The sequence below is a fragment of the Lagenorhynchus albirostris genome, chromosome 1 (genome assembly GCF_949774975.1).
Source record: "Lagenorhynchus albirostris chromosome 1, mLagAlb1.1, whole genome shotgun sequence".
Lineage (NCBI taxonomy): Eukaryota > Metazoa > Chordata > Mammalia > Artiodactyla > Delphinidae > Lagenorhynchus > Lagenorhynchus albirostris.
In genome coordinates this window covers 3073839-3093200 of record NC_083095.1, presented here as the reverse complement: position 1 = coordinate 3093200, position 19362 = coordinate 3073839, and the positions used below count along the sequence as shown (strand labels likewise).

Genomic DNA, 19362 nt, shown 5'->3' with positions numbered 1-19362 from the left:
ACGCAAGATTGACTATGATGACGATGCGATGGTGGTCCTGTGGAGAGAAAAATGATCAGCAAGTTCCCTGGAAACTTCTCAGACACCAGCCTGGCCCCCAGCTGCCCCCACCATGAGCATCATGGCATTCATCATATCATACAGCAAATGCTGGTTTTGTCTTCCTTCTTCCAGCCTAGACTCTATACAGAGGGCAGCGATGATGACTCACCCAACAAGCGCTTAGTGTTTGTTGACCAATGGCTCTACTGCCCCCTTGAGACAGGTGCACGCACTAGCGGCTACAAGACACGCGGAATCAGGAGAGTAGAAGGAGGGGAGATTGGGAAAGGATGGGCCGAAGAAATGGGGGCGGTAGAGCTGAGGACTGAGCTGTGAAGAAGGGTGGGGATGTTCATTCGCTCGTTTGTTCATTCATTCATATTCGTCCATCATTCATTGCCTGAGCGTGCACCGCTGGACACTGAATGAGTAAAACTACACCCTCGAGGTGCGCCCCGCCTGGGTGAGTGGGTAGGGAGGAGGGGGCCGGCATGGAAACAATTTCGGGGTTGGGGAGCACACTTGTTAAAAATGCACACTTTGAGGGACTTCCCTGGTGGCGCAGTGGTTAAGAATCCTCCTGCCAAGGCAGGGGACACGGGTTCCAGCTCTGGTCCGGGAAGATCCCACATGCCGCGGAGCAACTAAGCCCGTGCGCCACAACTACTGAGGCCGCGAGCCACAACTACTGAAGTCCGTGGCCTAGAGCTCGTGCTCTGCAACAAGAGAAGCCACCGCAATGAGAAGCCCGCGCACAGCAACGAAGAATAGCTCCCCCCCACACCACAACTAGAGAAAGCCTGCGTGCACCAAAGAAGACCCAACGCAGTCAAAAATAAATAAATAAAATAAAATAAATTTATTTTAAAAAATTCACACTTTGAACCACCTCTCGGGTATATTAAATCGGAAGGTCTGGAGGTGGGGCCTAGGAGTCTACGTCCAGGCAGGGTCTTCACGTGACGTTGAGAACATTTGGCCAGGGTGATGTTAGGGCCGGGGCTCTGGAACCTCGAGGACCTTTGCCTGAGAGTTCCCGGACAGCTCCTGGAGGAGGTGATATGTGAACGATAGATACGTCTACGACAAGCCATAAGAAAATTCGGCCGGGTCCTGTTGTTGGTGAAGCGGTGGCAGAGCCGGCCCGGCTCAGGCCCCGCCTACCGATCTGCTCGGTCAGGTGCATTCGCCTTCCGAGGTGTCTTGGCCTGCGGGGCACTCGTAGCTGCCCCCCCTTTCCCAGGTGACGCACATTTGAGCGGTCGGCGCTCAGTGACCGGGGTTCGAGTCCCCGCGTCGGCCGTTATGGCGGACGCGGAGCCTGAGGCTGAGGACGGCAGTGAGGATGGCGGCGGCGGCGGCGGCGGCCGCCGGGCTCCCGCAGGCCAGAGAGGCAGCGCCGCGCGCGTGGCCCCGCTGGGCCCCGAGCAGCTGCGGCGGGTCCTGGAGCAGGTGACGAAGGCGCAGCCACCCGCGAAGCCGCCGCCGCCGCCGCCCTTCGTGCTGCAGGACGCGGCGCGGCGGCTGCGGGACGCGGCCCAGCAGGCCGCCCTGCAGCGGGGCCCCGGGGCCGAGCCCCCGCGCCCGCGGCGCCTGCTACCGCCGCAGGTGAGGCGCCGGGAGGGACCTCCGGGGAAACTGAGGCCCGGAGTGGGACGAGGTCTCGCGGCGGGCAGGCCGGAGCCCGCGCCCGCGCTTCCCTCCTTAGGCCTTAGAGCTGCCCAGCCCGAGAGACCGGTGTCCGCCCGCGTTACAATTCAGGGCGTCCCCACACTCAGCTCCATGGGGACCGCAGGCCACCCGCACCTGTCACCGCCCCAGCGTTTTCAACTCCTCCCCCGCTCCGGGCTCTCGGAGCCTGTGCCCATGGCGGCCCCTGCCTGGGACCCAGCCCTGCTCAGGGCTCCTCCGTGCCGCCTGGCTCCTCTCCCAGGCCTTCGTCCGTTCATTCCGCCTCGATCACTCACGGTGTTCCGGGCCCTGCCCGAGGCGCAGCGTCGACCACAGCCCTGAAGGATGTGAGGCATGTTGTGGGCCTGACACGGGGGCTGCTGGAGAGTGAGCAGTCCTTAGGCCTGACACCGGAGTGGAGACCGGAATGGGTTAGAAGGACATTAAGAGGAGAATTTTCCATGTGGAAGGTGCTGCAAGTGGCACGGACGAGACTCGGGACAGAATTAAGTACATTACACTAACTTGGTGCAGGGCTTGTGGCAGTGCCTGTGTTTGTAACCCCAGTTACAAATGGCCCAGCACGTGCCTGACATTCGCTTAATGAATGAGACACGTGAAAGCACTCTGTATACTAGCCAACATCCCTTCTCAGCGGCGCTATTTTCCCGTCACACAGCTCTTGGCTGCTAGGGAAGCTGGATCTAGAACATGGTCTTCCGAGCCCAGAGGGTCCGGTGTAGCACCTGAAGCCTGAGGTCCTTCCCATTACGTGTAAAGGCATCCCCTTTCAGCACTGGGCTTGTAAAGGACAATGCTTCTCACTTCAAAATTGCCATAGATTTTTCTTCCACTAGAGTAAATAGGTAGAGAATAGAATCAGCGATCTTCACGGGGTTTCACTTACGGTTTTTTTTTTTTTTTTTTTTTGCGGTACACGGGCCTCTCACTGTTGTGGCCTCTACAGTTAGGAATTCAGGCTCCGGACGCGCAGGCCTAGCGGCCATGGCTCACGGGCCCAGCCGCTCCGTGGCATGTGGGATCCTCCCGGACCGGGGCACGAACCCGTGTCCCCTGCATCGGCAGGCGGACTCTCAACCACTGCGCCACCAGGGAAGCTCCGGTTTTGTTTTTGACTGAGTGATTTTGACAGTTTAGGGTCATATCCAGTTGGTCATCAAGACTGGAAAGGTGGTCTCACTAAAGTTTGGGAAGACAAGTATGATCCTGCTCAAATGCCATACTTCTTAGAGGTGTGACCTTGGGTAACGCGACCTCTTTGGGCTTTAGTTTCCTTATTTGTGGGAGGTTTTGGCTTTCCAGCTCGTACTCTGCTGTTGAAACAGATGCCTCTCACATAAGCCCTGCACAGCAGGTCTGTGGAGTCAGAAGGGTGCCAGTGGCTCACTTGCTGGCCTCTGCTCCGTGCCTGGCGCTGTGCTGAGCCGCTTGGTCCTGTGTGCAGTGCGCAGCCGCACAGCAGTGCTTTTATCAGCGTTTTACAGATGAAGAACTAGCTCAGAGGGGTTGAGTGATTTTTGCCCGGGGTCCCCTAGGTGTGGCTACTCTCCAGGGCCTGTTGCACGTGGCTACAGCTTTTTGGGTTTGGTAGCTTAGGAAAGAGTCCAAAAATGACGTATTCCGGAAAATGAAAGCAAACTTGGGTAGCATGATCGTGTTCGGTAGCTAATCTAGTTGGAGTGCTATAAATTCTACCTGCATTCACGACGATGTAATTTTGCAGTCTGTTCAGCTAATATTCTTTGCCCGCCCCCCACCCCCACCCCAAGCTGTGCCATGGAGGCCACAAAGACAAATCAGATGTGTACCTTGCCCCTAGGGAGGTTATGATGTTATGAGGCAGGTAAAACATGACTCAGGATAACTTCTGATCAAGGCCAGAAAGCTAGAGGTACGAGAAAGAACTAAATGCATTGAGAGAAAGGGAGAGGTTATTTCTGGCTGAGGGGATCAGAAGAGGTGGCATCTGAACTAGATCCGCAGGGTGGGTCCAAGTTGAAAATACAGGAGAGGAGAGGCAGTGCTGGAGGTGGGGCAGGGTGTGCCTTTGGAGATCCCAGGCCTTGTGGTTCTCTGTCGGGGGTGGTGTGGATTAGAAGGCACAGACCAAGTGGACACACTCCCACAGGTCAGCCCCTATCCCTCCCATCCTTCCCGTTCCTGCCCCACAGAAACATTTCCAGTTTCCTACCACACAACGTGCCCTTTATCATGCATCCCTGCGTTCACACGTTTTTCCTTACACCTAGAATATGTGTTCCATCTGGCAAAAATTCTACTCAGCTTTCAAGGCCCCCCGGGGAGGTCACCGCTTCTGGGAAGCCTACCAGGCCTGAACTGTTTCTGCCCCTCTTACTGCACCCGTTGCACCTTGGTGTTGCTTTCCTATCGGTGTTCCTTAGGAAACCTAGTCTGCCTTCAGAATCATCAGTGGCATTTTGAAAGTACAGATTTTGAGGCAGGATATCCTGAGTCAGCAAGTTTGTAGGTGACTGAGGTGGGGCAGGGGAAACACCCCCTCCGCAAGGGTGAGGCTGGGACTTAACTTTTGTTTGTGTATTGGCACCCAGAGATACTTAGTAAAACTCTGTTGAATGAAATAGACATATAACAAAGTATCAAGTATAGTACCCACTTGGTAAACTGGTCTGGAAAGCAGATGAAAGAATTAGACCACCTTGGCCCCTTGTGGTAATTCTAAAACAATAGGATTTGGCCTGGGGGGGTGGGGGGGTTCTGTCTGTCTTTAATGGCATTATCTGGTAATACCCCAAGAGCTTAGAGACACATTCAAAGTGATTGGTAGTAAAGTGAAACAAATGTGATTCTTAAAAGATGTGCAAGTAAATCTAGTTGTCATTGGATTCACAGTAGCCCAGGACCAGCTCTGTACCCTTCCTCAAAAACCAATATGTTGACTTGTCTCTGCTGTTTGTAGTAAGTGTATAACACGCACTCAGACACATACACCCCAGCTTGATTTCAGTGAGGGTTTCCATTCTGTCCTGTGTGATATTTTTATTGACCCTCTACTTGGTAGAGGGTTGAGTCCAAAGAGGGCCTGTTGGTGACCCCAAATTGGTGGTTCTCAACTGGGGGCAGTTTTGCCCCAGGGGGGCGTTTGGCGCTGTCTGGAGACATTTTTGACTGTCACAGCTTGGGGAGTGCTACTGGCATCTGGTGGGTAGAGGCTGGGATGGTGCTCAACAGTGCACAGCACACCTGCCACGACACACTTACTGGTCCGAAATGTCAGTTGTGCTGCAGTTGAGAAAGCCGGCTCTGGGTGATGAGGTTTGTCTGTCTTTTCTCCCTGGAGAAAGATGCTCATTGTTTCTGCTTGGTGAGGGCAGGAGCCTTGTTTTGCTGCCCCTCCCCCGAGCCCATGACAGCATTTAGTCTCCGTAAAGCGCTGTGTCGGGCACCCGGTCACTGCTCAGTCTTTGTGGAACCTTGTTGGCAGCAGCCCTTCCCTTTGGTGGGTGTTCTGCTGTTACAGACAGTGCTGCCTTGAACCTCCCAGACATACACTTTGTGCCTGTGCCAGTGTTTCTCCTGGGATCCAAGAAGCAGGATTGCTGGGGATCAAAAAGCACATGCGGGGCGTCCCTGGTGGCGCAGTGGTTGAGAGTCCGCCTGCCGATGCAGGGGACGCGGGTTCGTGCCCCGGTCCGGGAGGATCCCACATGCCGCGGAGCAGCTGGGCCCGTGAGCCGTGGCCGCTGAGCCTGTGCGGCCGGAGCCTGTGCTCTGCAACAGGAGAGGCCACAGCAGTGAGAGGCCCGCGTTCCGCAAAAAAAAAAAAAAAAAAAGCACATGCATTTAAAACTTCATTAGATGTCAAAAAAAAAAAAGTTGGTGAAGAAATGCAGCCCCGCTCCTAGGTGTGTGCCCTGGAGGAACTCACACGTGTATACACACACATACATCACAGCGCAGAGCAGACCAGAGAGCGCAGGGTTGGTGACCACCTGTCCTCTGACAGGAGAACATTGATCTCATGCTGCAGAGCAAATGAACGCCTGAGAGCTGCACACCTCAATATGGATGAATTTCACAAACAAGATAGGGAGGAAAAAGCCCCAACAAGATACCGGAGATGATATTCACTTACCTATAGCTTAAAAACACATCAAAACGGAACTGCATATCTTTAGGGATATCTACAAGTGTAATATAAAGAATGCATGAGAATGGTAAAGAGCAGATTCAGGACAGGGTGAAGAAAAAGGCATGCGGGTTGGGGGCATAGCAGAGGGCTTTCCCCGGGTAGTAATGTTGCATGTTGTAAGGTAGGTGGTAGCGACCTGAATTACATAGTTCTTTATGGCTTTTTTGGTTTCCAGAATTTCACTGAAAACTTTTAAAAAAGAGGCCACATATTGAATTGAGTCCAATTTAGAGTACTAAGAACTCCAGGTTAACACACATATGGTAAAACTATAAAGAAGGATATTCATGAGCTCATTACTGGATCTTGACTGGTATTTTTTTTTAAAGTGATGTAGAGTAGATGCTATCAGAAGGCCTTTCTGTAGGAGTGGTAAGGGCATGAACGTTTTATTTTGTTATGTATATGCAAATGTTTCTGTAAGCACGAGGGGTGTGACGTAAAATGGATTACTGTGGACTGGGCAGAAGGGTTGAGAAGCACCACTGTAAACACTACAGATACATTATATAGACTCTTTTCTATGTAAGATGTATAAGTTAGAAAAAAATCTCAACAGTGGATTTAAGATGAGAGTAAAATTGTAGAAATGTTGATAAGCATAGTCCTTCTTTTCTCTTTCTGTGTTTAAGCAATTGGAAGCCATCTGTGTCAAGGTTACATCTGGAGGGACGAAAGGTCAGGAAAAGCCGATGCCTGCACTGGCCACCATCCAGCCCAAGACAGCCAGGCCGAGCCAGCCTCTCGGGAGACACTGCAGCGCGCTGGGGCTCAGCGTCACCAGCTCCCCGCTGCTCGGGGCGCAGCCCCTCCTGAGCACCGGGCCACAGCCGTGTTTCCTGAGTCACTCACCTCAGCCTCCTGTTCAGGTGTTCGTCCAGAGGCCACTGCTCGCCCTCCGACCAGACCCTGCGAAGAGAGTCTTGGCCTCTGAGGCCCTGAGTGGACAAGGCACCACGTTGTCCCCTCTGTCAGCCTCTGACCCGCCAGCAGGAACATCTGTTTCATCCAGTCCAGCAAATTTATTTATTTCCAACTCGCAAACAAAATGCACCAAGAAACTAAAAAAATCTTTAAAAGTGAAAACACGTTCTGGACGGATATCTCGACCTCCCAAGTATAAAGCTAAAGATTATAAATTCATAAAAACAGAGGATTTGGCCGGTGGGCACCCCTCAGACTCTGACGACTATTCAGAACTGAGCGTGGAGGAAGATGAAGACCACAGTGGAAGGCAGGCGCTCTTTGATTTATCGAGCTGCTCTCTGAGGCCCAAAACTTTTAAGTGTCAGACCTGTGAAAAGTCATATATAGGAAAGGGGGGGCTCGCCCGACACTTTAAACTGAATCCAGGCCATGGCCACCTGGAGCCTGAGACGTTGCTATCTAAGAAAGCCAATGGGAGCATGATCCTGGGCCCCACGGAGGGCAGGACCACCAGCCTGGCATCCCGGGAGCTGTCCACGCCAGCTCTTCTAAGTGAGGAAGGGGCCCGCTCAGCACGGGGTGGCCTGCAGGTAACGTTTCTGTCTGGTGATAGCGTCCTGATTCCTGCCCATCTTTTTTTTTTTTTTTTAATCTTTTTTTGGCCATGCCGCACGGCATGTGGGATCTTAGTTCCCCGACCAGGGATCGAACCCACGCCCCCTGTATTGGCAGCATGGAGCCTTAACCACTGGACCGCCAGGGAAGTCCCCTGCCCATCATCCTTAAATTAACTTTACGTTGTCTGCACTGCTGCCAGATAATCGAGGAGAAGTGTGTCTTCCGTCCAGTGCCGACGGTTTATTGACGGGAACGCAGGCACCAGTCCTGTAGATCCGGTCAGTAAAACTAATCGCAAGCACTCTCGGCTCATGCTGACATGACTGTGGGCCTGGGAAAGGTCCAAGTGGGGGGCGCCAGTCCACAGGGCTGCTGCCTGGGGCGTCCGCAGTAAGACGTCTGCTTGCCGTGTTCTCTCCTTGCTTTGCCGCTTCCGAAACTCAATCAGACAAAGCAGATACGAGTCACCATGAGTTTGCATCACCACGTCAACGTTTATTTACTGAAATTTTAACTTACCCAACATGTGTGGTGAGCATTTGTGTGCCATGTACAGTAGGTCAGTTATTTAAAAAACAGCAGGTGGATCACGTTAACAAGTGGCAGGCCTCTGTGGTCGCCCTCATCCCTCTTTGTCTTAAGCTTCCTTCCTTTTCCTTTGACTTGTGTTAGCTGTTGTTCGTTATTTGTAGTTTTCAGACGTTAAATAGAGAAACCGGCGTTGGAATTGATGTGACTACTTGATGGGAGTTTGTGACTTTAGGGACCTGGAAGCTGTTGAAAATGCATGTTTGCCTGCTCGTGGCGACCTCCTCATTCCCAGCAGCGGACGGGGTTCCTGCGGGAGGGCTGAGGCCGGCGACTGCTTCCGCTTTCACATCCGCTCCTTGGGGCCTGAACAGACACCTCCTGGGCCCAGGAGATCTGTACTGAGTGAGGCCTAGTGGTAGAACCATGGGACAGCCCTGTGTTAGGATTCAAAAATATTGTCTCACCTTGCAGCCTCAGTAATAATAGTAATAACAGTAATACCGTTTATTGCACGCCTGCTTTGGGCAGGAACATCACATACGTTTTCTCATCCTGTGAGAGCCCTAAAGGCAGGTGCAGGAGTCCCTACTGGAGACGAGGCGCATGGGGCTCAGAGGGGATGACGGGTTCCCCGTCGAGGCACGCCTAGGACTCTGTCCAGGCTGGGGTTAGACCCAGGTCTTTTGACCTCAGAGCCTGCACTCTAGGCCCGGCTGCCTCTGCTAGGAGGTTCTACGCATCTCACAGCTGGCAAGAGCCCGACTTTTGAGAGACCTCTAACTTTTCTTAAGTTGTAGTAGGAGCAGCATGACCATGTAGTTTGTCACCCAAACCCGGACATTCTGAGAATGAATGGGGCACTATTAATCGTTCCAAGGGACAGCAGGTACAGCCAGGACTGCCTCAGACAAACTGGACGACCAGGCCGGCTGGCACTTCCATTTCCTTCAATAATGAAATCTTACACCACAGCAAAAGCAGCTTCTGGATATCTGATTTCTGGAATTGAGGCACCTAGCCTTGCTCCAGACGGCTTTGAGGCCGTGGGGTCCCAGAGCGGCTCCCTCCAGCCAGAACTATGCCTCGTCTCCTCTCCTGAGTCGGCCGTGGATGGCCACGTGGTGCTTAAAGCCACAGGCGGACCTGGCGTCCCTCCTGAGGCTCCATTTTAATGAAGATTTGGAGGGAAAATTCTTTAAGAGGACACACTTTGTGCTACCTTTCCTTGTATTTAACCTTCCACCAGTCCTGGGAGATGTAGGTGTATTATTCCTATTTTCAGAGGAGGAGGGAATTGGCACAGAATGAGGAAATAGCTAGATAGTGTTAGATCCCGATTCTTTTCACAAAGCTGTGCAAATCCATGGAGACAGAAAGTAGATTAGTGGCTGCTGGGTCTGGGGGGAGGGAGGAATGTGTGATAATGTGTAGGGTTTCTTTGGGGGATGATGAAACTGTTCTGGGATTAGATAGTGGTGATGGTTACACAACCTTGTGAATATCCTAAAATCCACCTAATTGTATATTTCCAAAGGATGAACTTTATGGTATTTGAAATATATCCAATAAAAAATAATTTAAAAAAATCTAAAAGTCATGGGTAAATTATGAATTAATAAAATTCAGGTCAATTTTTAAGATGGTAGTGACATCAGAAAAGTCTTTTGGGGCTTCCCTGGTGGCGCAGTGGTTGAGAGTCTGCCTGCCGATGCAGGGGACACGGGTTTGTGCCCTGGTCTGGGAGGATCCCACGTGCCGTGGAGCGGCTGGGCCCGTGAGCCATGGCCGCTGAGCCTGCGCGTCCGGAGCCTGTGCTCCGCAACGGGAGAGGCCACAGCAGTGAGAGGCCTGCGTACTGCAAAAAAAAAAAAAAAAAAAAAAAAAAAAAAAGTCTTTTGTTTCATTTTGGGCAACACCCCAGGGTTAGGGTTTGTCAGCCCTGACCTGCAGGGTAGTATTCGTCTGGTGTCTTAAAGGGATACTTGGTTTACCTGTAAGATGCATTGATTATAGTTAATGTGTCTTAATTATGCAAAGAAGAAGAATTTAGCAAGTTCCTTGCTTTTGACTTGACATTTTTCTGCTTTAAGGTTTTCATCATGGTGTATAAAACATGATTATTTTATTTTTGTTTGGGTGTGCAACCCTATCTAGAATGGTCAGTCTGTAGACGTTGAAGAGGCGCTGGTGTCTGAACCAAAAAATGGAAGTTTTTCAGCCCTTTTGGGATCAGAGAGACACCCCGGACCTAGAAGAAGCGGCTACTCCGTGGCCCTCCCAGAGCCCAGCGCAGCCGTCCTGGAGCAGAGTGGAGCGGTTGGCCCGCAGGTGGGCGTTGGGGCAGCGTGTGCACAGGGCCCGGCAAGGAGCAGAGCCAGGCTCCTGGAGGTGCGTCGCTCTTAGAACCCTGTTCTTGAAACCTGTGTCTCTGGCATGGTACGTGGCAGTTCACTATTAGGTTTCTGAATTTAGAAGTAAAATACCCAGTTTAGGTCAACTAAGCAGTTCACCTGATGTGTAATTAGATGAAGTGTGTAATAAATTCAAAGACAGCATTATCTGAAATAACTCCTAGGTGTACCTGTTTGAAATGACCAGAGGGCCTTAAATATAGAGCGGCTTGCCTTTTTCAGTTTTAGAATAATTATAAGCTGCGTTTTCATGGAAGCAGTTTAGAAAACAACAGAAATGGTTTTCTATTTTTTTGTAAAAAGTTTCAAGGTATAAAAGCATGTTTCAGGTTTTGAACTCTAGAATCTCCATTCCACCCCCTTGAAAGTAAGTTTATCGAATTTAGTTGGATTGGCTTAGAAAAGCGGAAACCCAAACTTACCCGAATTGTCTTTGACTAGGATGTATTTATTTGCCTGCTAATGGCTGGATGAGTATCTTAAAGAAAAGAAGTGAAAAACAGCAAGAGAGAGCGCGAGATAAGTTAGTGAGACAACTGGCCCCAGAAGGAGCGGCTTGCTGGCAGCAGCCCTGCCTCCCAGCTCCGACCACGGGCTTCCCGTAGGCACCGCAGCGGCGCAGCTGCCGTGCCTCCTTTCACTGAGTCCCTGACCATAGTAGCTCCACTTAGGTGAGAAACCTGAACCTCACAGGGGCTGTTAACTTGTACCAGGTCACCCCGCAGGTGTGCGGATCCAGAATTTGGATCTGAGACCAGTGAGGTGACCCTAACACGTCACCTTGACTCGCAGTGCCACACCTTTCATACTGAGAGTCGAGGACTGCTCCGAACAGCACCGCTCTTGATCTTACAGATGGGAGTCTCCCCAGAAACGGGCATTCATTTATACAGGAACTGGGTGTCCGTCCAGTAACGGGCCCTGTCCTGGCTGGGCGGGAACGCTGTGCAAGGGGAGAGGTGGCAGCCAGAGCAGTCAGCGGCAGCACGGCCAGGTGCCCGTGGCTGGGAAGCGGGGAACTGAGGAGGTGCCCTCTCTGCTGCTGTGATGTGTGTCCTGGACGTCCGGACGTGGGTCAGGCTGCAGAGGGGCCATGCCCCACACGCCCACCTTCTCACGCCTCCTGAGTGCTGGAAACCAGCTGGTCATTTTGCTCTAAGGGCTCTTGAAAGTCACGATTAGACATTTTTATCTTGCAAATGAAAAGGTTTTCCTTTTGCTTTTTGACTGTTTTATGACCATCTGTGGCTTCCTTGGAACCCCTGCCAGTTTGCAGCTCCCAATAGATGGCCCTTCCTAAGCCCTGAGCCCGTGACCTCCCTGAGCCTTGTATGACTGTTTCTAGGAAGTGTCGGTTTCGCCCTGACATTCTTGCCTCCCTGGGTGATCTCACTCATCCTCCTGGTTTCTCAAAGCACCTTCCGTCTGCTGACTCTCACGCCTGTACTTCTGTCCAGACCACTCCCGAGCTTCAGAGCTGATTTCAGGCATCCCCACCTGCTGTCCTGTAGAGCCCTCCACATCCTGCCGGAGCCCACAGGCTGGCTTCCTGCCCCACCCCCTATTATCAGGGGGCTGCCTGGGTGCTCAGCTGGGTGCCCAGAGGCACCCATGACTCCTCTTTTCCCCCTTCACTCACCCCTCCCCCATCCTGAGGACTGAGGATGGTGCCCTCCCTGCATCCTCTCCCCCCCTCCCCCCCACCTTGGGTCCTAGTCTCCTCGTCTGTCCTGCCTGTACATGTGCTTTGGTGGTGGTCTCCTGGCGGAGGGCTGCCCCGGGATTTGCTTGCATTTTCGTCTCGGGCACTAGTTGGTGAGCCCTGGAGAGCAGGAAGCACATTTCCCCACCGCTGTGTCCTTCTCCAGGGCCTGGCGCCCACCACTCGTTCAGTGCTGTCGCGCGGGAACCAGACTCTGAACCCACCGTTGACCACGGGGCTTTGTCAGCGGGTGAGCAAGTGCGATGCTTAACAAGGCAGAACATTTACAGTTGAGAGGCGCGTAATCACTGAGAATTTAGGGAACTTTCTGCCTTCTGTGTTCTTTGCTACAACAACTCGTTGGCTGCTGGGAAATTCTTTCCATACTGTCAAAGATGTCAAACGCTTTCTTCTGGTAGTTTCTCCACCAGTGTGACCGGGAGGATCTAGTGGAGTTGGCTCTGCCTCTGCTGGCTCAGGTCGTGACCGTGTCTGAATTTCTTCTGATGAAGGTGAGTCTCCTTAGTGTTTCTAAGTGATTGAGGGGATGATTTGAAGTTATTTAGAAAGGCGTCCCTCATATTTACTTAGAAGGAGCCAGGCCCTTGGAAATCCTCTCCCTGCCCCAGGACAGAGCTAAAGTGAGCCTGCCGGTCCTACCCGGATGCCCAGCACACGGCTCTCAGGCAGGCCGCTCGTGGACCCGTGACTGTTTTCACTTTGTGTGGGAGGAGCGACAGTCACCTTTCTCCTGGCTCCCACCCACCTGCCAGCCTCCTCCACTGCAGCTCTGCCCCCGATAAGCCTGCTCTGAGATGTGGCCTCACCGCCGGCACCCACGCTCCCTGGAGGCGCCCCGAGGAGCAGAGGCCTGGCCCTCCCTGGCCTGCAGGCCCTGGACTGTGCCCGTTTTCGTCCTCAGGGCCTCTCTGCCTTCCCATACCGCTCCCCTGGCCACCATCCTCTTGTGGCCCTCATCTGGGCTGGCTTGTTTCCTGGGCCGCTTCTCCCAGGCCCATTCTGGTGCCCAGCCGATGGGCACACAATGCTGGGCGCACATAGGCTCTCGCTGGGGAGTGAAGGCAGTGCCTGCGTTCATGGCTGCTGAGGGCTGAGGAGCTTGAGGCCTTCCCTCTTTCAGATTTCTCTCTGTATTTTCCATTTCATTGCCTTGGGTTTAAACATTTTTTTTGTCATCTTTATCTTCACTAAGGTTGAAAAAGGTCATCTAGCAAAACCTTTCTTCCCAGCTGTGTACAAGGAATTTGAAGAGTTGCATAAAATGGTTAAGAAAATGTGTCAAGATTACCTCCATAGCTCTGGTCCCTGTTCTCTGGAAATAAACAACAGTAAGGTAACAAGCTCACAAGAGACTCGCTCTTATAGCCAAAAGAAGGCTGTCCATTAAAAAGGAGGATGTTTATTTTAGTAGTGACATCTTCCCAGTCAGCTTCTTCTAGCTTTTTCTACTGTCAAGTGCAAGGTTTTTTTCTTAATATAAAAGCGATACATGCTTTTTTCAGAAAACTCGGAAATGCAGATAAGCTAAAAGAAAATTGCAAACACCCATAATCCTCCCACTCACCGATGATCACAGTGAATAGACTGTGTCTTTCTTCAGTGTGTAGGTGTTTGCAAAGGGCTGAGTTACACAGGGACCAGTAGTTATTTTTTGCGGTTGTGTCGACAGAATTCTCATTTCAGTGTCATTGCCTTTAGCTATATTGGGTCCTTGACCAAAAGATGTCATGAGCTGATGAGGATTTAGTTGTCTCGGATCAAACCCTTTGCTGGGCAGAGTGTGGCCCGTGGTCAGGTCATCAGGGGCCTCTCACTGTGTCCAGCACGGAGACTCAGGTCTGCGCCTCCACTGAGCAGCTCACTGACTCCCGGCAAGTCCCTGCACCCTCCATCCCTCTGCCAAAGGGCAGCACTGAGCTCACGGGCTTTTCCGGCTCCCACGTGCCGGGGCTGTAATAGTCTGGTTTCGCCAGACTGTTGAACAACATGGATGGGCTTGGAGGGCATTATGCTGAGGGAGGTAAGTCAGAGGAAGACAAATGCGGTATAGCATCAATTATATGCGGGATCTAAGACATACAACCAGCTAGTGAATACAGGTACGTAAGTAAGTAGGTCAGAAGGTAAATAAGTGGTGTCGGGTTTACTAAAAAATCACTCACACAACAATGAAGACTGCTCAGGCCATGTTGACTTTGACTGCTCCTAACATGTGATTACACTGACGATGGAGCTGCCTGTCTGTGATTGGAAAGGTGAGTGTTTTCTCAGTACAGAGCAGTTAGTTGCTTCTGTAGCAAGAAGTCTTAATCTACACTGTAATATAATACATGGGTTTTTTGGGTTTTGTTTTTTGGTTTTTTTTGGCCATGATCATTAGTTTTATACAAATTCAATATTTAATATAACCTAATAAACTCTTGTGTTTAATTTTCTTAAATCATATATTTTTAAAATGCAGTGGATTCTTTGCTAGGCCTCCCATAGATGCCCCAGTTGGCAGTGGTCACCTACCTGTTTATAAACTGTCGGTTAAGCCGGTGTGGGCACCATCCTGTTACGGAGCAGGCAGGACGTGCACGAACGCTGTGCATGCTCACCGGGACCCTTTGTGGGCAGTTCGGGATGTGACGCAGCCTCTTTGGAGCGACCACAGTGGCTCTGTTGGCAGGGGACACTGTCAGGTTGTTGGGCACTAAGCTTGCCGACCCCTGTTCTCTAGCTTAACCTTGACCTGCTGCCCTTCCTTCCTTCCCCACCCCTTGCCTGCTCTGTGGTGTTCTCTTTATGCTGTCCAGGTATCAGTGATGATAGCTGTTGGTTATTACCTTAACATCCAGTGCTTTACGTAGGTTTTGTATAGGGAGTCTAATCTACTCTTTACAAAGTCCCTTCAGGGCAACTGTGGTCTCCCTCATAAGATAAGGAGACTTAGCAGGTAGGTGGCTTCCAAGGTCACCCAGGTTCTGAGCAGAGGTGCTGGGGTCCAGCTCTGGCTCTCAAACCCACATCCTTTCCACCAACTGGGAAAGGAGATCTGGTCCCAGAATAGGCAGGATTATCTTTCTGAAGATACCAGTGAGAATTCAGCAAAGGAGGAATAATGGGCAAGAAAGTTACCATGGTGTCAGACTAACATTATGAAGCTTGTGACGACAATTTATCTTCATTTTTCCCACTGTTTAGGTGGCACCTTGCTGTACAAAGGGACTTCATAGATTTAAACTCAGCCCTTTGTTCTTAAGTGTTGACATGATTCCGAATCTTGTGTTTTGAGTGGAGCGTCTCTATGGGCCCCTTTCTGCTCAGGTTGCCGAGTCCTTAGGAATTACAGAAGAATTCCTGAGGAAAAAAGAAATACACACGGACGGCACTCCTCCCAAGCGCAGCAGCCGAGGGGACGACCCGGAGGACCTGGAGGGCGCTGGCCCGCAGAAGAGGGAGCATGAGGTGGGCGTGGCCGTGAGGGGCGCCCGGCTACTGTCTGCTCCACATTGCACTGTTGGGGTTGGAGCTCTTCAACTCGCAACACTGTTTTCCAGGAAGAAAAGGTGCAAGGTGGCCTGTTTCTCCCTAGTCTTAGCTGGTTGCATCTTCTCTTCCTAGACCGCAGAGGACAGGCTGGCTTCGGTGAAAAGGACCAGAAGAGAAACTGTGCCCCAGGACACCACAGAGTATTCTGCCGACGGTGGAGGCCTGCAGAGGCTGGCCTCGTGTGCCCCAGCTGCCAGTGCGGGTAAAACACTCTTTGCGGGGTGCACCCTGGGGCTCAGAGGCCTGCTGCTCGGGTGGGTGCCCCTATGGCCACATCTCAGAGAACCCTCTGGTTTCTCAAGAGTTTCACCCCAACCTCCCAGTGTGCTGTGGTTCCATGTTTATTCCCCATGAGTCTTGGGGTCTTTGGCGTTTTCTTGGGTGCTTTCTTGAAACGAAGACCTGCCTCGTGGTACTGAGTCGGTTGTACCTGGCGGGGGTCCCAGGAAGTTAGGCAGACCTGAGACCAGGGACAGGTCCCAAGGACACACCAAGTCCACGGCCTGGCTTTCGTGAGACTTGGCTCTGAGTGCCAGCTGAGAGTTAACGCTCGAAAATGGGACGCGTTGCGGCTTTACTTCGCCAGAACTGATTAATGAGAAGCTCGCACGCACGGCAGGCGCGCGCGGGGCATGGTTGCATACACATTCTAAAACCTTATCAGGGCTGCCTGATACCTCGCCTGATCCCGAAGTCTCCAATTTAAAGAGGCGTTCTCCCTTCTAGAACTTCTAACTTAATTCTTCCGGAGGCGAGTGCAGATTTATTCATTGAGAACCATGAAACCCTCTAGCACCTGCTTGGAACACAGCTCCTCTCCCCTAACTAGTCTGAGTTTCCTCTTTTAATTTCATCCATTCTTGGAAGCTACCAAGTAACAAGGAGGGCTTATGTTTTCATTTTTGGGGCAAGAAAATTACTTCGGACTAGCTTGTTTTGCATAGTGAGTACAGTGACCGGCCATAGCAGTACACAAATGATTGTCTGTTTTTCCCAACTGTTTAGGTTTTGCCCCTGGAGTGAATGGGGGCACGTCTCACCTACCTGAAGAAAGTCCCACGATGCCGGTTTCTGAGCTCGACAGCAGCACAGCACAGGCGGGCCAGCAGCTGAAAGCATTTGCTGACTCAGCCGCCGGGAGTGGGTCTGCAGACCCTGCTCTCTTGTTTCGAGAAGCCCGTGGGCTGGGGGTTTATACTCAGTTAGGAGAACCAGGGTCTCTGGCCCAAGACCAGGTGGCAGCGTCCTCTGGGGAGAAGGCCCAGGAACACTCGTCAGAACAGGATGCTGGGGACGGCCAGGGAAGCCGGGCTCTCTGCGGCACCTCGATGGCCCTGATGCCTGGCCGGCCTGGAAATGCAGAGGCGGGAAGCCTCCGCGAGGTGCGCGGCTCCCACCTGAGCAGCCCGCGGTCCGGCCCTGGCGAGGTCCTGCTTCTGGAGGCCGCGGCCCCGCCGCAGGAGAAAGCATGGTCCGTGGACGTCATGCCAGCTGGCTATGCCTACGGCACCACGTCTGAGCCGGGGCCTCAACCCAGCCAGGGTGGATTGCTGGGTCCTGAAGGGGGCCTCACAGGCCGCGCGGGGGACTTGGACCCGTCGCCCTGCGGGACCGAGACACATGCTGACCGGAGGGAGCTGGAGGGCATCACTGCCGTCAGGGAAGCCATGGCTTTCGAAAATGCCAGTGGGGGTCCCACGTTGCCATCCCAGCGACAGGAGCAGATATTTATCCAGACTTCTGATGGGCGTATCTTGTCCCATCCAGGCTCCATAGTGTCTGGGGAGGGGGACATTGTCATAGCGACCGACACAGAGGGGCCTGCCCCGCAGCCGGGGCCCCTGGAAGGAGTTCCTCTGGAAACCATGGAGACGGAGCCCTCTCATGAAATGGAGGCAGAACCGCAGTCCTAGCTTTGTATGTATTTTACCTGGAGGTCTACTTCAAGGAATGTTTATTTTTCTAATGTGAATACTGACACAAGTGAACATTTTATTTATAAAGAATAATGTCTTTCTACCCCACTGTCTACCTTTTTCTACATCTTTCTCATTGTGATAATGGCAGATACGTTACCTGATAACAAATTCCCGATACATCTAATTGGTAGGAGCTTTTGACCGCTATTGCAGTTAATACCACTACACTGTTTCTTGAATCTCCCCTGCTCCCCAGTTCCAAAAAACTACGCCCCCTTTCTCTTTGGTGATATGCTGCTCTTTCACCAGACTTGGTCCATACTAGAAGCTTCTTTTGGGCTCAATAAAAAAATAAATACGTAAGCTTGCCATCTGGGCAGCATTTTATTGGGAAGTAGGAAAGAAAGTTGTTTCTACTGACACGTTATGGATGAGGAAAGTGAGGCATAGGGATGGGACCCCCAGTCCTTTGATGTCCCACGTGTAAAGTCACTTATCAAGATCTCTCTTTTTGGAATGTTTTCCTTGGCTCTATTACAGGGAGAGAAAGGGAGGGCCATTTGCCCACACACAGACGACAACATCAAGGGGGCACAGCTGTCCTCTGCCCCTGCTGGCAGAGACTGTCAGCAGAGGCCCCGGGCAGGCGGAGCTGCGGGTTGTGGGCTGCACCCCCTGGTGCTGTGCTCCCGTCAGGCCCGCTGTGGAGGGGTGGGCTTTATTCTTGGGGGCCACATTGCCTACAGCCCTCTCAAGTGACTGGGGGCGTCTTCCTGTCCTCTAACTTGATATCAAAGCGGGTCCAACAGGAACAGAAGGGTGGGCGTCCCTGCAGGATGGAACGAGTAAACCACAGCTGCTCAGGAGAGTCGGGCTCGAGGGTCAGGCCATGGCACCGATGCCGAGAGCTCAGCTTCTCTGTACACTGGTGCCCAATCGAATCTCAGAGACAGAGTTTTGGGTGAAGTATTACTCTGCCAGACAAAGGGGGACACAGTGGGCTCCTGCCTTGGAAAAACTATGTGTCCCAGCCCGGGAGGATCTGATAAGGAGTTTTATAACAATACCTCCCAAGGGCGGGGCTGCTGACAAGATGAGGGGCCAGGGGGTCTCAGGCGCGGGCCTCCTAGCCTTGATGAGCTTCTCGAGGCCTTGCTGAGCTTCTCGGGTCCCTGTGATCTCGCCTCCTAGCCTTGGCCGCTCCTCCCTTGATTAGCAGCTGTTCAAACCTGCCCTTTGGCACTCAGGGGAGGTCATGGAGGCTGGAGTCTTGCCTACAAGAAACGGGGGACAAGAAGGCCTCCATGCCCGGGAGCCCCACAGGGCCCCGCTCGGTTTCAGCACATCCTGTGGACCCGGGCACTTCTCGGGAACCCAGAGCCGCGCGAAACCACTGGGGGTCCGGTCCTGGGGGCCTAGAGCGTGGGGGTTAGGACTTCAACACGCGAACCTGGGGGGACACATCCAGAGCATGGCACCTCTCAAGTAAAAATGTGAGCCGGTGGGCATTCAGGGAGTTGAGTGGCTCTGCTCCAGAGGTGGTCCAGACCCAGGTCGCTTCCGCACCTAGGGTGGCCCTCTTCCCAGAGGTCTCAGAAGGCTCGCCGCCCCGTGTGTCTGCTCCATCCCCCGGAGAGAGGAGCCTGTGAGGGTCGAGATCTGGGAGATGATGCACACAAGGCCTCTGCTCACATCTCGTTGGTCCTTGGCCAACCTTGCTGCAAAAAAGGCTCTGAAACCTCCTCCTAAACTGGTAGCCATAGTCAGGTAACACTTAAATGAAGAAGAGAATCA

General features: G+C 52.5%; 1 protein-coding gene across 2 annotated transcripts; it reads left to right on the top strand.

The window, feature by feature from the left end:
* The first annotated feature begins 1347 nt into the window (after nt 1-1347).
* Nucleotides 1348-17668, top strand: ZNF839 (zinc finger protein 839). Of its 2 annotated transcripts, none has more exons than XM_060155964.1 (8): nt 1348-1650; nt 6538-7422; nt 10136-10369; nt 12514-12606; nt 13308-13448; nt 15425-15565; nt 15722-15851; nt 16655-17668. In XM_060155964.1, the coding sequence occupies exons 1-8, from the start codon at nt 1348-1350 to the stop codon at nt 17560-17562; spliced, it is 2835 nt and encodes a 944-aa protein (XP_060011947.1). In that variant the 3' UTR covers nt 17563-17668. The 2 variants fall into 2 exon arrangements, with proteins under 2 accessions (XP_060011947.1, XP_060012004.1); XM_060156021.1 differs by having other exon boundaries at nt 1530-1650; nt 10136-10309.
* Nucleotides 17669-19362: the final 1694 nt, after the last annotated feature.

Bases quoted from the DNA above. Each gene is read 5' to 3' on its own strand.
- ZNF839 (XM_060155964.1), top strand. From the start codon at position 1,348: ATGGCGGACGCGGAGCCTGAGGCTGAGGACGGCAGTGAGGATGGCGGC. The intron at 1,651-6,537 runs GTGAGGCGCCGG...TCTGTGTTTAAG, and splicing joins GGCGCCTGCTACCGCCGCAG to CAATTGGAAGCCATCTGTGT. The intron at 12,607-13,307 runs GTGAGTCTCCTT...ATCTTCACTAAG, and splicing joins CTGAATTTCTTCTGATGAAG to GTTGAAAAAGGTCATCTAGC.